This window comes from Lolium perenne, chromosome 7 (genome assembly GCF_019359855.2).
Source record: "Lolium perenne isolate Kyuss_39 chromosome 7, Kyuss_2.0, whole genome shotgun sequence".
Lineage (NCBI taxonomy): Eukaryota > Viridiplantae > Streptophyta > Magnoliopsida > Poales > Poaceae > Lolium > Lolium perenne.
Window position 1 is genome coordinate 233,114,905 of NC_067250.2, and position 14,927 is coordinate 233,129,831.

General features: G+C 43.9%; 1 protein-coding gene across 1 annotated transcript; it reads right to left on the reverse strand.

The window, feature by feature from the left end:
• Nucleotides 1–285: 285 nt before the first annotated feature.
• On the reverse strand, nucleotides 286–1,597 carry LOC127312118 (peroxidase P7). The gene is made up of 2 exons (XM_051342575.2): nucleotides 1,256–1,597; nucleotides 286–1,141 (listed from the first exon to the last, which is right to left on the reverse strand). The coding sequence occupies exons 1-2, from the start codon at nucleotides 1,475–1,477 to the stop codon at nucleotides 377–379; spliced, it is 987 nt and encodes a 328-aa protein (XP_051198535.1). The 5' UTR covers nucleotides 1,478–1,597; the 3' UTR covers nucleotides 286–376.
• Between the last annotated feature and the right edge of the window lie 13,330 nt (nucleotides 1,598–14,927).

Here is a 14,927-nt window from a genome sequence, read left to right on the forward strand (position 1 = left end):
AATTTCAAGATCCAATAGGCCGGCCCAGTTTTTCGAAGGTGCTCGGGGTAAGGTGTGCGTGTGTGCGTTCATAGGGGTATGTGTATGCACGTGTATATGAGCGCCTACGTTGTACTGTGTTTCAAAAAAAAACATATATTCACATATATGTAAGCGTAAACAAAATCTAGCACTCACTATTGGAAACAAACTGGAGAAACATGGTTTATTACAAACATGTAGTAGAACATTTATTTCCAGCTACACTATGACGGTTACTGTACAAAGACAATGCAGACAAACAAATTAAAATGTAACTAAACTAACACAAGTACAATTCACTTGTTACAATCTGCACATTTGATAAATGAATCCAACGGCACTTGGTATGGAGCCATCAATAGTTTGCCATGGAGCAGTGGAGCCTCACTTCTGTGGGCATTCCATTTGGTGGAGGTATGTTCCCCATCTTCACCATGGCCTTGGCAAAGTCCCTCCCGAAAGCATCACCGTCGGAACCATACCTAACTACAAGACTGTCCACGCCTCCACCGCTGTATAGAGCCTGGTCGGAGTTGAGGAGACCCTGATGAGCGATAAGGTCACGGTAGTAAGCATTGTCGAACTTCCTGGGTGTCTGCACATCGAACGGCGCCTTGCCGGCGTCACCAGACGATCCTTGAGGTGGGCACATCTGCTTCCTTGCCTCCGCGAAGGAGGGATCGATGTTGTACTTAGTGTCGCTGGTCCCGTAGATACGTTTTCTGTAGTGCTCACAATTGGACATCCCCACAGTGTGCGCGCCAGAGAGTGCGGTCATGTCGCGGGCGTCGAGGCCGAGGTCCCCGAACATTTTGATTAGCTCCCCAAGGTTGTCGTTTGGGCTAGGGAGATTTTTCATGGTGAAATCTTTCTCAGCGGCGAAGCGAGAGTCCTTGCGGCCGAGGGGCACGTTCCAGGTGGGGCCTCCGAGTAGGGTGACCGCGTCGCGGGACGCGAGCGCGAGCACATCAGCGCAAGAGACGGTGGCGGGGCAGTCATGCTCGAGCGCGGCCTTGATCTCATCGATGACGGTGAAGCCGGTGAGGGACATGTTCGGCTCGGCATCCTTCTCACTCTCAGAGAACGGTGTCGCGTCCAGGAGAACGGAGGCATCACATCCCTGTCAAAAATAATTGGTTTAGTATAAAGTTATACTAAATCAGCTATAACTAATATGGAACATGAAACAAAGAAAGTCGTATGTATATCAGTATATGTTGAAATGTGGCCGTACGTTGACGAAGCAGTCATGGAAGAAGAGGCGTAGTACGGCGGGTGCCATGCGCCCGCCACCGACCCTCTTCGCCATCACTGACGAGACCACACGCTCCACGTTGGGGCATGTCCTTGCGTAGTACCCTGCAGAGAGATGGTCGGCGTCGGCGGTGTGCGCCAGAGCGACGAAGAGAAGAAGAGTCATTGCAACCCATGATGAGCTCCTGGAGGACGCCATCATGGATATCTCTCGACTGATGATGAGATTATGAGAAACGATCGCTGTATAGCGTGGACGAAATGCAGGCCTAGAGAAAGTGGATGAAATGCTCGCGGTTGCAGTGGATGAGTGGGAAGCATGAAGCGGGAGCAAACTTATATAGAGTTCGGTTGGTGATGCCTTCTTCCTCCGCGCGTTCTTTTACGCGCGTGTACATGTGCAAACTTGTACATGTTCGACTGACAAGGTCTCCGGTCTCTCTGTAGCCTCGTGCATGATTCTTGGCCGGAACTCTGACGAGGTCAAGACAGCAAGAAACTCTAAAACAAAAGGCGATGTTTTGACAGCCGACCTAATACACGTACCTAGCTTGAATTTGCACCCAATTAAGGATTCGTCGACATGGTTGCTTGCACCAGTATAGGGCTTAATTGTTTGTTTATGCAAACGAGCTCGTCCAACCAAGCAGATTGAAATACAATAGAGTAGCCGGTTTTTGCAAGGTTCGACAAAACAGCCTTGTATGCCTCCATAGAGCATCAGGGCTATCCAGCTGCGTGCATTTCCAGGTGATAACACGTTCTTCCTTTGACTGGAACCAAAGAAATGCACGAGGGTTGACAAAGTTATTCCGTACTGGCCTTTCATAAATTCAAAAGAAACCGAATATTTTTTCGATAACTATCTGCGAATCTTTGTATTAAGTGGAGAGATAGTTTATAGAGACAGGGTTACACAGGGAGAAGTTCTAGAACCCTAATACCACCTCTACACACCTGTGCTCACTATCCCAAAAACACTACCTCTAGTTCTACACTGCGCCCATTCTTCCCAATTTTGCCGAAACACACCTCGCTGAGCGTCGACGCGAGACAAGCCGTGTCCTTGAAGACAGGGCCATTTTTCTCCATCCAGACCGCTCGCAAGATTCGGAGGCAAAGCGAGTTGAAGGATCCCCTAGAGGCGGCAGCAACCGAATATTCATGTTAATATTTCTTTGTCAATTTTCATGATGCAAAGTTTGAGTTTACATCCAGAATTCCGATCCATAATAAGTATTGCGATTTAGGAAAAAAATATACTACCTTATATACACTTTTTACTAAATCTCCTACACTTATCACTAGTAGAAAAGAGGGCTTCCATACCACCCCATTAGTTTCCAAACATTTTGAACCGCGACTAATGGGGTCTTTAGTCCCGGTTCTGCAGGGGAACCACGACTGAAGCTCTGGGCCCAGCGGCTTCGGTCGACAGCTGGTGTACGGGCGGACCTTTAGTCCCGGTTGGTCTGGCCAACCGCAACTAATGGTGCTCAGGCCTGGGCCGAGAACCTTTAGTCGCGGTTGGCCAGGCCAACCGCGACTAAAGGCCCACCACTACAAATACTGCTGTAGCACACTTGGCTTGTGTGTGTGAGCAACTTGGTGTTCCACTTCTATTCACAAGGGATGGTGGGTTTGGCTTTGATCCTCTTATGCACAAGAGGTGTTCGATGAAATGCCCGAGAGCATGATGCCACTTGTGTTCACATAAAACAAACATGATATGAAGTGTCCGAGCCACACTTAAGTTTTCTCATTTATTTTTCCTCCTCGATCACGGTTAGCAACTTGAACCTTTCATGTGTCATTGATAAAATATGCATGTGTGTAGTTCATAGTTTAATTTCTATTATTTCTAGCTAGTTAGTTTAACAAATGCATGATGGTTAGTTATATACTTTATATAATAATAATGCAGATGAATCAGCAATGGATGTAGCAATGGATGTACGATAACCGACTCCGTGGCGAGTTCATTACGGGTTTGAATGATTTCCTCGTTGTGGCTAATGCGAACAAACAGAGGGGTTTCGTTATATGTCCATGTGCTCCCTGTAAGAATCAAAAGGGTTACTCTTCCTCAAGAGTCATTCACGTGCACCTGCTTCGGCACGGTTTCATGCCAAGCTATAATTGTTGGACCAAGCATGGAGAAAGAGGGGTTAGAATGGGGGAAAATGAAAAAGGGGATGATGATAACTATCCTGATCATTTCGGTGATACTTTGATGGAGCATGGTGAAGGAGGGGAAGTAGAAGGGGAAGGTGAAGGTGAAGAAGAGGCACGTGATGAGCCCACTTATGATCTTTGTCGGACCATTGCTGATGCACGGAGAGGATGCGAAACTGAAAAGAAGAGGAAGAATTTGAATCGCATGTTAGAGGATCATAAAAAGTCGTTGTACCCAGGATACGATAATGGTGTGAAAATGCTGGGCTGCACACTGGATTTGCTGAAATGGAAGGCACAAGATGGTCTATCTGACTCAGGATTTGAAAAGTTGCTGAAAATGATGAAGAATATGTTTCCAAAGAATAACGAGTTGCCCGCCAGTACGTACGAAGCAAAAAAGGTTGTCTGCCCTCTAGGTTTAGAGGTTTAGAAGATGTTGGAGATATGCCCAAGAGGCAATAATAAAATGGTTATTATAATATATCTTTGTGTTTATGATAATGTTTGCATACCATGCTATAATTGTATTAACCGAAACATTGATACACGTGTGTTATGTAAACAACAAGGAGTCCCTAGTAAGCCTCTTGTATAACTAGCTTGTTGATTAATAGATGATCATAATTTCATGATCATGAACATTGGATGTTATTAATAACAAGGTTATATCATTATGTGAATGATGTAATGGACACACCCAATTAAGCGTAGCATAAGATCACGTCATTAAGTTCATTTGCTATAAGCTTTCAATACATAGTTACCTAGTCCTTTCGACCATGAGATCATATAAATCACTTATGCCGGAAGGGTACTTTGATTACATCAAACGCCACTGCGTAAATGGGTGGTTATAAAGGTGGGATTAGGTATTCGGAAAGTATGAGTTGAGGCATATGGATCAACAGTGGGATTTGTCCATCCCGATGACGGATAGATATACTCTGGGCCCTCTCGGTGGAATGTCGTCTAATTAGCTTGCAAGCATATGAATGGTTCATAAGAGATGACATATCACGGTACGAGTAAAGAGTACTTATCAGGAGACGAGGTTGAACGAGGTATAGAGATACCGATGATCAAACCTCGGACAAGTAAAATATCACGTGACAAAGGGAATCGGTATCGTATGTGAATGATTCAATCGATCACTAAGTCATCGTTGAATATGTGGGAGCCATTATGGATCTCCAGATCCCGCTATTGGTTATTGGTCAGAGAGAAGTCTCAACCATGTCTGCATAGTTCGCGAACCGTAGGGTGACACACTTAAGGTTTGATGTCGTTTAAGTAGATATGGAATATGGAATGGAGTTCGAAGTTTTGTTCGGAGTCTCGTATGGGATCCAGGACATCACGAGGAGTTCCGGAATGGTCCAGAGAATAAGATTCATATATAGGAAGTCACTTTCCAAGTTTGGAAATGATCCGGTGCATTTATGGAATGTTCTACAAGGTTCTAGAAAAGTCCGGAAGAAATCACCATGGAAAGTGGAGTCCCGGAGGGACTCCACCTTGCATGGCCGGCCAACCCTAAAGGGAGGAGTCCCAGGTGGACTACTCAAGGGTGGCCGGCCAACCCACCTCAAGGAAAGGTGGGATCCCCACCTTGAGTAGGACTCCCCCCTTGAGTAGGTTTCCCACTTTGGGGAGGTTTTGTTGTTGGGGTCTTATTCGAAGACTTGGACTAAAACTCTTCGGGATTTCCACCTATATAATGAGGAGCATAGGGGAGGGGCCGGCCACACCTTGCCACCCTTGGCCGCAGCCCTAGTTGGCCGGCGCCCAAGCCCCCTCTCCCCAAACCCTAGCTACCTCTCCTCCACATACAACTCCCGCATACGCTTAGGCGAAGCCCTGCTGGAGTTCTCCACCACCACCGCCACCACGCCGTCGTGCTGCCAGGATTCCGAGGAGGATCTACTACTTCCGCTGCCCGCTGGAATGGGGAGGAGGACGTCGTCTTCATCAACACCGTACGTGTGACCGAGTACGGAGGTGCTGCCCGTTTGTGGCACCGTCAAGTTCTTCTAAGCGCTTGTGCAAGCGGTCAAGATCTTCTACGCGCTTTTGCAAGCGGTCAAGATCTTCTACGCGCTTTTGCAAGCGGCAAGTGATCGACTACATCCACCACGAGATCTAATCTCGTTAGGCTTTGGAAATCTTCGAGGGTTAGTCTCATGATCTTCTCGTTGCTACCGTCTACTAGATTAGATCTTGGCTTGTGTTTTCGTTCTTGCGGTAGGAAATTTTTTGTTTTCTATGCTACGAATCCCATCAGAAGATACATACATGCATTAACAACTGCATCCTCTACCGCGGTGAATACGAGAATGTGAATGAATGCCCGGTATGCACTGCATTGCGTTACAAGATCAGAGGAGATGAACCTGGTGACGATGTTGAGGGCGAGAAACCCAGAAAGAGGGTTCTCGCCAAGGTGATGTGGTATGCTCCTATAATACCACGGTTGAAATGTCTGTTCAGAAACAAAGAGCATGCCAAGATGTTACGATGGCACAAAGAAGACCGTAAGTCGGATGGGGAGTTGAGACACCCCGCTGATGGAACGCAATGGAGAAAGATCGACAGAGAGTTCAAAGATTTTGCAGGTGACACAAGGAACTTAAGATTTGGTCTAAGTACAGATGGCATGAATCGTTTTGGCGAGCAGAGCTCCAGCCATAGCACCTGGCCCGTCACTCTATGCATCTACAACCTTCCTCCTTGGTTGTGCATGAAGTGGAAGTTCATTATGATGCCAGTGCTCATCCAAGGTCTGAAGCAACTCGACAACGACATCGATGTGTACCTAAGGTCATTAGTTGATGAACTTTTACAGTTGTGGGGCAGACCTGGTGTACGTGTGTGGGATGAGCACAAAGAAGAGGAATTTGACCTACGAGCGTTCACTACAAAGGAAAACCCTTTTTTTGACAAATCACTTTCGTCATGTGAAGGCCAATTTTCGTCAAGGATTACTTCGCGGTGACGAAATTTGATCGTCATGGGGTTCGTCAAGGAAGCTCCGTCATAAAATATCGGGGTGACGGTATGCATTTTTTCGTCAACGTCAAATGTTTGATGGTGATGACCTGCAAATTCGTCAACATCGAAGGTTGATTGTTGACAGACAGGTTTGTCACGAAAAATTGCAACTTTCGTCAATATCTAAATCTTGGGAAGTTTCTGATTGGTCCAAAAAAAGCATACGTGGCCTTACATGTGGGTTCCATTTGGCTTCTGACAACATGGGTCCGACGGCGCTGACGTGGATATCTGTCATGTGGGACCGGCATGGTGCTGACTGGTGGGACCCACAAAATATTATGACAAGCTAGACCCACAATATTCTGACCGGTGGGATCCACAAAATTCAGACAGGTGGGACCAGGTTGTTGCCGACATATGGGTCCCAATAATGCTGACTGGTGGGACCCACAAATTCTGACAAGTGGGACCAGAAGTTGGTGCCATGTGGTTTCATTTAATAGTGACGTTGTGACATTTTCCGTCACCTTTTGAATTTGACAAAATTTGAGAGCATTTGAATTATTTGCGAAATTTGGGAAACAAAAAAACTGACAAAATATAAAAAAATAGACAATAAATATCATACATAAATGGTGGCACAAGAAGTATATATGTCTCTCACAGACCGAAAGATTCATAAGAAAAATTACAATTGGAACACAAAGAAATTAAAAGACCTATGATTAATAATGTTGTAGGACGGTGGTGCAATAGATTAGTTGCCCTGGGATTCAGACATGGATGGTGGCTGGGATGTCCTCAAGAGCAAATTAAGCACGACATCCATTTCTCTCTGCCTCTTTTCATAAGCCAGAGTCTTTTCTTCTTGGGTTTCTTCACAGCTTCAAGTTCTTCCTCCTGCTTCTTCCTGATATCTTCAAATTTTTTATCTTGTTCTTGCAGTCTTGCCTGCATCTCACTGTGGTACCTTTCAGCTGCCTGTATGGAGTTCTGCTCTTGATCTGCCAGTCTTTGTTGTAGCTCTCGGATGCGTGTAGCTGAGACAGAAGACTTCCTGGAGCTTGTTGCAATGCCCAATCTTGGTAGGAATGTGCTGTTGCAGGTGGTGGATGGGCTTTTCTCGCTCAGAACTAGCTGAACAATTTGCAAATCAGTCAAATCAGGTTCATCTTCATTGCGTGGCGCCGCTTTTTTTGCCACCCTTTTATCCTGCATAAAGATTACAATCATTGCATGGACAACATACAAAACTGGATTATATTATATTGTGCTAATATGAAATATTTCTTACATATGCACTTTTTGCTTCAGCACTCATAATGTTATCCTTGTTAGTGTGTGTGATTCTAAAAAATTCAATTGGAGAGGTTTCTTCTTCCTGCTGCTTAGCCTTCTGCTTGAAAAAATGTAGAATGCACATTACCATTGTACACTGTGTATGATAGAAGTATGAACTGTATGGGGAAATTCAGAACACGTACTACATGTTCCCAGTGAGCAACATAGCTTCGAGATCCAGTGGTATGGAACTGTTTCACAGCTTCTCTGTTCTTTCCATTTTTTACACACACTCCCTATGTTCAGTACATGCATTTTATTTATCCAGATCAGAAAAATGTAAGAATTCAGTAGCTGTTATTGAAAGGAATAACGTTTATGTACCTGGTACTTCTCATCAAACCATCTGTTCACCAGTTCTTTCCAGCTTTTCTCTTCTACATGATCTGGCTTCTTCAGATATGCTTGCTCCACTATGAGATTTTTAATTTTCGGCCAATACTCCTTTTTAAGCCTATATCGGAACTGCCGAATACTAACTTGCAGCATATCAGTGCACACATCTTGAGCCACCTCATCATTTTTGTCCATAGTAAACTTTCCCTGCAAAATAGTGATGCATTAATTAGTAGATTCTTAGATAGTTGATCATGTAGCATACTAATTAGGTTAAACCAAGATTGTACAGGACTCACCGCTACTGTATTTATAGCATGAGGAATGACATGTCTGAGAGTTTCATCTTTCTTGTACTGTGTCCACTGTGTTGCAAGCGGCATTTTGGCACGGATGTGAATACCAACCTCACTGCTTGCTTTGCTGACTGGATATAATCCTTGGGTCTCCTGACACCAGCAGAGAAGTCAATTTGCATCTTATTGCCACCATTTCTTCTTGTGTACTCATGTAGTCCATGGCCCATGGTAGGTCTGCGTCCACCTCTCTTTCTCTTACTACCGCCAGATGTTGTCAATGTCTCTGAAATAAGAGAGATGAAATGATTCTCTTTTATATGAAAATATGCGGTACAGTGTTTAGTTTTTACAAACTTTCATACCTTGCCGCTGAAAGTTTACAATTTGATTGTCCTCAGGAGATGAGGTGCTGCCTCCGGATGTCATGATCTGGTTAGGTGAGGGTGCTCCTTCAGTGTTCTGACCAGAAGTGGCCGTCGGCTCATCAGATGACCCAGCTTCAGGTTCAGTTGTTGCCATTGATCTTGTTGCAATGTTGGATGGTGCAACTTCTGGTCTGGATCGCTTCTTCTGTGCAAATGTTGCAGAAGAAGCAACTATCTGCAAGCAAAGTAGAGGCTACATTAGTAGGAAACATTTAGCATGTACGTATTTCCTATCATAGTTCAGACATAGTTCCACATACCTGAGCTGAAGTTTTGCCGACAGTGCGCTGATCCTCATCTGAATGAAGATCATCATCAGCAGTAGCTACCTCTTCTGGATTCGGTTCGTACGAAGGGTCCTCTTCGACCTCCTTGTCTTGGCAGTCTGTGTCCTTTGGATTGTTACTAGTTCCTATTCGTACCCCACCATACACTAATGAACGTGCAAAACCAGAGAAATCTTGCTGAATTTTGTGGCCAGGTCCATATCTTTCAGCCAAATTTTTTTTCCATGCGTACAATATTTTCTTGCATTTGTTTCTCCTTGACAAGCTCATATGCCGGCTTGACGGGGTTTTCTGTCTCCACTGAAATAATCGGAAGAGCGGAGCGTGAACAAAACATAAGAGGGGGCCAATTCCATAGAAAACAACAAATAATTGTCTTTGCAAAATATTGTACAGCAGCAAATGATTGAAAACATAAGACTCTACGTATGATGTTGGCGAACAAAACATAAGAGGGGGCCAATTCCATAGAAAACAGCAAACAATTGTTGTTGATCAAACTCTGCTTCCCTCTGAACCTGAAGAATAAAAGTCTGAAGCAATGTCGTTGTTCACTGTAGCTCGTCAGGCTGTTTTCGGCAACGGCTGGAATTAGTTCAGTTAAGTGTTTCTGGAATTAGTTCAGTTAAGTGTTTCGGCAAACAATTGTCTATGCAAAAGATTGTACAGCAGCGGGATGGCAAAGATTGTATAGCACGGCATGATTGTCTCTGGAATAAAAACGATAAACCATGTACGTATGATGTCGGGATTGGATCTATCAAATATGCAAGATCTAGATATAGGTCAAACAGACGTGCTAGACATGTAAAACCGATCTCTCGATCGTAGCATCCGAAAAACATAACAACAAGCCGATCACCGACAGATTTACCTTGGGGTTTCTTCGAGCTGGGCGCCTTCTTCAGCGTCTGTGCGTGATTTTCCTTCCCCCAGAGCTTCGACGACTGCCGGCCATGGCGACCACCGGGGAGATAGATGCGAGATGGAAGAACGTCCGGCGAAGACACCGGATCTGGGTGAGCACGAGAGGATGAGGTCGGGGGGGGTGGGGAGTTAAGATGCTCGTAAATCATGGGGGAGAGGCACGACGTATATAAGGGAGGGCGAAATATTTGATAGCTAGGTGGGGTGCGCGGGAGGAGTGGAGGGAACGAAAAATTTGGGCGTTTTGGCAGCCGTCGTACTACAATTTGGAGGGAACAAGTTTTTGCCATGAAAGAAAAAATATTACTCTGAAAATGGAACTGTACATGTATATTTTAATTAAAAAATACCAGAACATGAATGGTACGCATGAAAAAAATCTAAATTTCATTTGTACTCAAGAAGAAACTATACTGGGATCACATCACCTATGATGCAACAAGTGAGGACATTTTCATGAGGTTTGGTGTAGTTTGATGTGAATTTACACAAGTGAGGGCATTTTCGGCATAACTATCGAATCGTCGAACCCGGAAGTTGTAAAACCTTTTGCATGTGAGGTTTTTGTGAGAACACATCCCACATATACATGTTATTGTTCACACATGTGAGATTTTGTCTGAAAACACTTGTGAAACCTCATGTTGGTTGGGTCGATCCATGTGTGGACCCACATCGATCATGTCGGTGAAGGGCTCTTTTTCAAGCAAGCTGCACTTCAAAGACTCAGATTGAGCTGCAAATTTTTGTGAGTGTTCATGAAGGGTAGGTATGTGTGCCTGAGGAGTTTCAGATTTTTCTGACAATATTAGGTGTTTGTTTATTTTTTTGGACGAAAAATGACAAAAAAGAGTAAAACTCATAAAAAATGCTAAATTCAATGTAAAATCATCATTAACTAGTGGGACTGAGTAAATGTTGTCACATTCATGTGGAAAATTCAAATTAATTTTTTTTCATGAGGTTTGGTGTAGTTTGATGTGAATTTACACAAGTGAGGGCATTTTCGGCATAACGGTAGAATCGTCGAACCCGGAAGTTGTAAAACCTTTTGCATTTGAGGTTTTTGTGAGAACACATCCCACATATACATGTTATTGTTCACACATGTGAGATTTTGTCTGAAAACACTTGTGAAACCTCATGTTGGTTGGGTCGATCCATGTGTGGAACCACATCGATCATGTCGGTGAAGGGCTCTTTTTCAAGCAAGCTGCACTTCAAAGACTCAGATTGAGCTGCAAATTTTTGTGAGTGTTCATGAAAGGTAGGTATGTGTGCCTGAGGAGTTTCAGATTTTTCTGACAATTTTAGGTGTTTGTTTATTTTTTTCGACGAAAAATGACAGAAAACGAGTAAAACTCATAAAAAATGCTAAATTCAATGTAAAATCATCATTAACTAGTGGGACTGAGTAAATGTTGTCACATTCATGTGGAAAATTCAAATTTATGTTATTGTTCACCACTTTGAGAATTTGTCGATGAAAAAATTCAGAAAATGAGTAAAAGTCATGAAGAAAATTTGAATCACAATTTTTGCTGATTTTTATGTCTGGTATGTTTTGATTTTGAAGAACTCTCCTGCTCTGAACATTTAGTTTACTAGCACTTTGAAGTACTAGGAGGTACACAACATAAAATTGAAACCTCACAGGACAATTGTTGACATATCATGGCAAAATATTTACTTATATATAGTAGAAACCAGTGCTGGGTTGCAGACCATGCATACATATAAACAAGTAGCGAATAGCAGCTACAGTTTCAAAAGAACTGACTACATGGCTTATTTGGACACAGTCCAGTGAGCCAAAAGCACCTCACGCAGGAGGGAGACCAAACTAAAAGATCAGTGGGTCATGCAGCAGAAGAGATGATCATTCCACCATCAGCAGGGCCAACGAAGGTTGTTTGTACTACGATCAAGGACTCTGTCGACCACGATCTTGCGGTAGAGCTCGTAGGAGACCCAAGCATCAATGGCTGCATACTCGATGTTCATCTTTGGAAGTAGGATGTCCCCCCACATTTTGTGCCGATCATGGTGGAACTTCTTCTTCATATCACCGTACCATGAATCAATGAGTCTTTGTGCCATGGTACCCATGCCAGCCCTCTCATGACCAGTGTACTTGAAGTACTCGTCCTGGAGATCGACGTAGTACTCATGAGGAATCTTCATGTACCATGTCCTCCACAGAACTCTCTTGTCACCACGGATGTCAAAACTCGCAAACGTAATTCCTTCTCGAAAGAAATCGCAGATAGCCGGAGCATCCCACCAGTCAGCACTGCAGTAAACAAAGTAATGTACAAATTAGGGATCAAGTAAACTAAAAAGGAGTCACAGATCGAGCATATGAAATAGTCAATCAAATGAGGAATCAAGTAAACTAAAAAGGAGTCACAGATCGAGCATATGAACTAGTCAATCAAATGAGGAATCAAGTAAACTAAGTAGCTTCGCTATGTCCTGCAATGCTAAACTACATATTTGGAAAGATCAGATGCATAACTGGGTGTCGATCAAGCATACTTACTACTACCAATCTACGAACCAAATAAATCTCGTTGCAATGCATTTATTTCAGTTACAAATATGCAAGAACCTACAGAGGAGACGAAGATGAAAGAAATTAATAAATCGGGAACAATGTCTAGCAGATTTAGATCGGGAATGTACTGATTTTGGGGAACAATGTCTAACGAGAGTCGAAGAGAGACACAACGGCGGCAACAAAAAAACCCCGGAATCGAAAGATTCAAAAAGGGGATTAGTACTTACGCTGCGTAGTGGAACACTGGCACATGTCGACGCATGGAGAGTTGAACCACGGCGATCTTCTTCTCATCCTCGGCTCGATGGTTGGTGTACTCGAAGTCGAGGCCCACGAACTTGTGCTCTTCCTCCTTGAGCCAGTCCGTGTACATGTCGAGGACGCGGCGCACTTTCCAGGGGTCGTTGGTGTAGACCACCTCGAGGTACTGGCCGTCGTGGATTTGGACTGGGCGCGTTCTGGACCAGTAGTGCAGTTCCTGCTCATCCATGTCCATGGCGAGCGGCGGCGGGAGACGAAGAGAATGAGGGAGCGGAGACGACGAGAAGTGGGGAAACCAGGATGCGGTGCGAATATTGAGACGATAGGGGAGGGGGGTGGGGATATATTTCATCCCCATTAATTACTCCGTGTTAACCACTAGACCATCGCGGGTCTTGACTTGTGACGTGCAGTCCAACTGACCAGTGGGGCCTACGCATTCGATCGTGTTGTCACATCAAAACCCAGCACCGCCCATTTGCCCTCCGCTTGACCTACCGAAAATTACTCCACGATATAACTGGCCATCATATCACGACCTCCTTCAGCCGCCGCCAGATCTCGCCACGTCTCTCGCCGCCACAGCTCGCCACGTCTCTCGCCGGCGACACTTGTAAGACTCTTGCTCCGCGTCTAGACCAAGGATGACGCCTACTAGTGGAGTACGTAAATAACATGTACGTCTCGCAATCGATCGTTGTTTCCGATTTGTAATCTTTCTTCATATTTTTGCAGTGTCCAGTTTGCTTTGACAAGAAGGGGATGTGCGGCGGAGGGGGAATCGCGTTAGGTTTTTTCGTGCAAACACTACAAGAGGGTTTTGAGGAGAAGACGGTACATGCACTTATAAGTTTATAATTCATTCAGATGTTTTATTAATTCACCGCCACATCAAAGTTTAACACGTGATCCTAGTAGTTATTGCTAGTTTAGTACTATTATTCAGATGTGTGTAATAATTGTTGTTCACCATATGTATTAACCGCTTATTTATGGTTGAGTTTTAGAATAGTTGTGATAACTTTTACGTTCATATGAGTTTTACGATAGTTGTAGCTACATGCAATTTGTGATTCTTGAAGGTCCTAATATGACACGATGTGTAACATTCACATGTTTCTATCTTATTGAATTTTTAGAATAGTTAACTTACTTTTGTATTAACTCTACTGAATTTAGGTCATCCCTTGCTACTATAGACCGTATTTCCTTCAGAAGTATGGTGTCCAGACCTCCCACAGGACAACTTTTGAAGCTGCACTTAGAACCAAAGATGGCCATGCATTTTTTTGTTAATGTTACCAACAGAGCTGGTAGAACCTATATCAACGGAAGATTTTGGAACGAATTTGGTAGAGTGTACAATTTTAAGGTTGGCATGGAGTTAATTTTCAAAATTAACTCATCTGGTCAGGATACTCTTGTAATAACTGGAACTGAACCACTAATCCATCCAGGTAATTTTCCACCTTTGGACAGAATGATTGATCATATTAATTATTCCATCTTATGTCAGTTATTTTAATTATGCAGCTTACTACCAGTTGTCCCGTACGAAGCGTGACATTGTTGACTCGCTCAGTCCTACTGATGGAACAATGATAAATTGGAGGATGATGCATGCCGTCATTCTTCAGGTGGACAACTTGGACTACCTTGTTGAGTACCACAATGCTGGAGATTATGATCAAGGAGCACTAGTTGTCCCAATGCTGCATACTCTGAATTGGACAAACAGTGACAATTACAACAAACACGTGGTAAGCAGTAGATCATATCATTTCATTAACTTTGCGAGCTACATTACGTACAAGTGTTAACTAAACTATGTCTCTACTGTTGGAACAGAAAATCCCTAGCCGTTTGGTTCCTAAAGATATGGAACAATATGGTGCAATCAGTATTGTGTGCCATCCCAGTACTTTGGTGCGTGCGTCGTACGCAATTTCTTCTGACGATGGTCGTCTCTGCGTCAGTGGGTGGAAGGAGTTCATTGACAAGGAAAAGCACCTTCAGATGGGTGACAAGATGTTGTTCTTGCTTTACC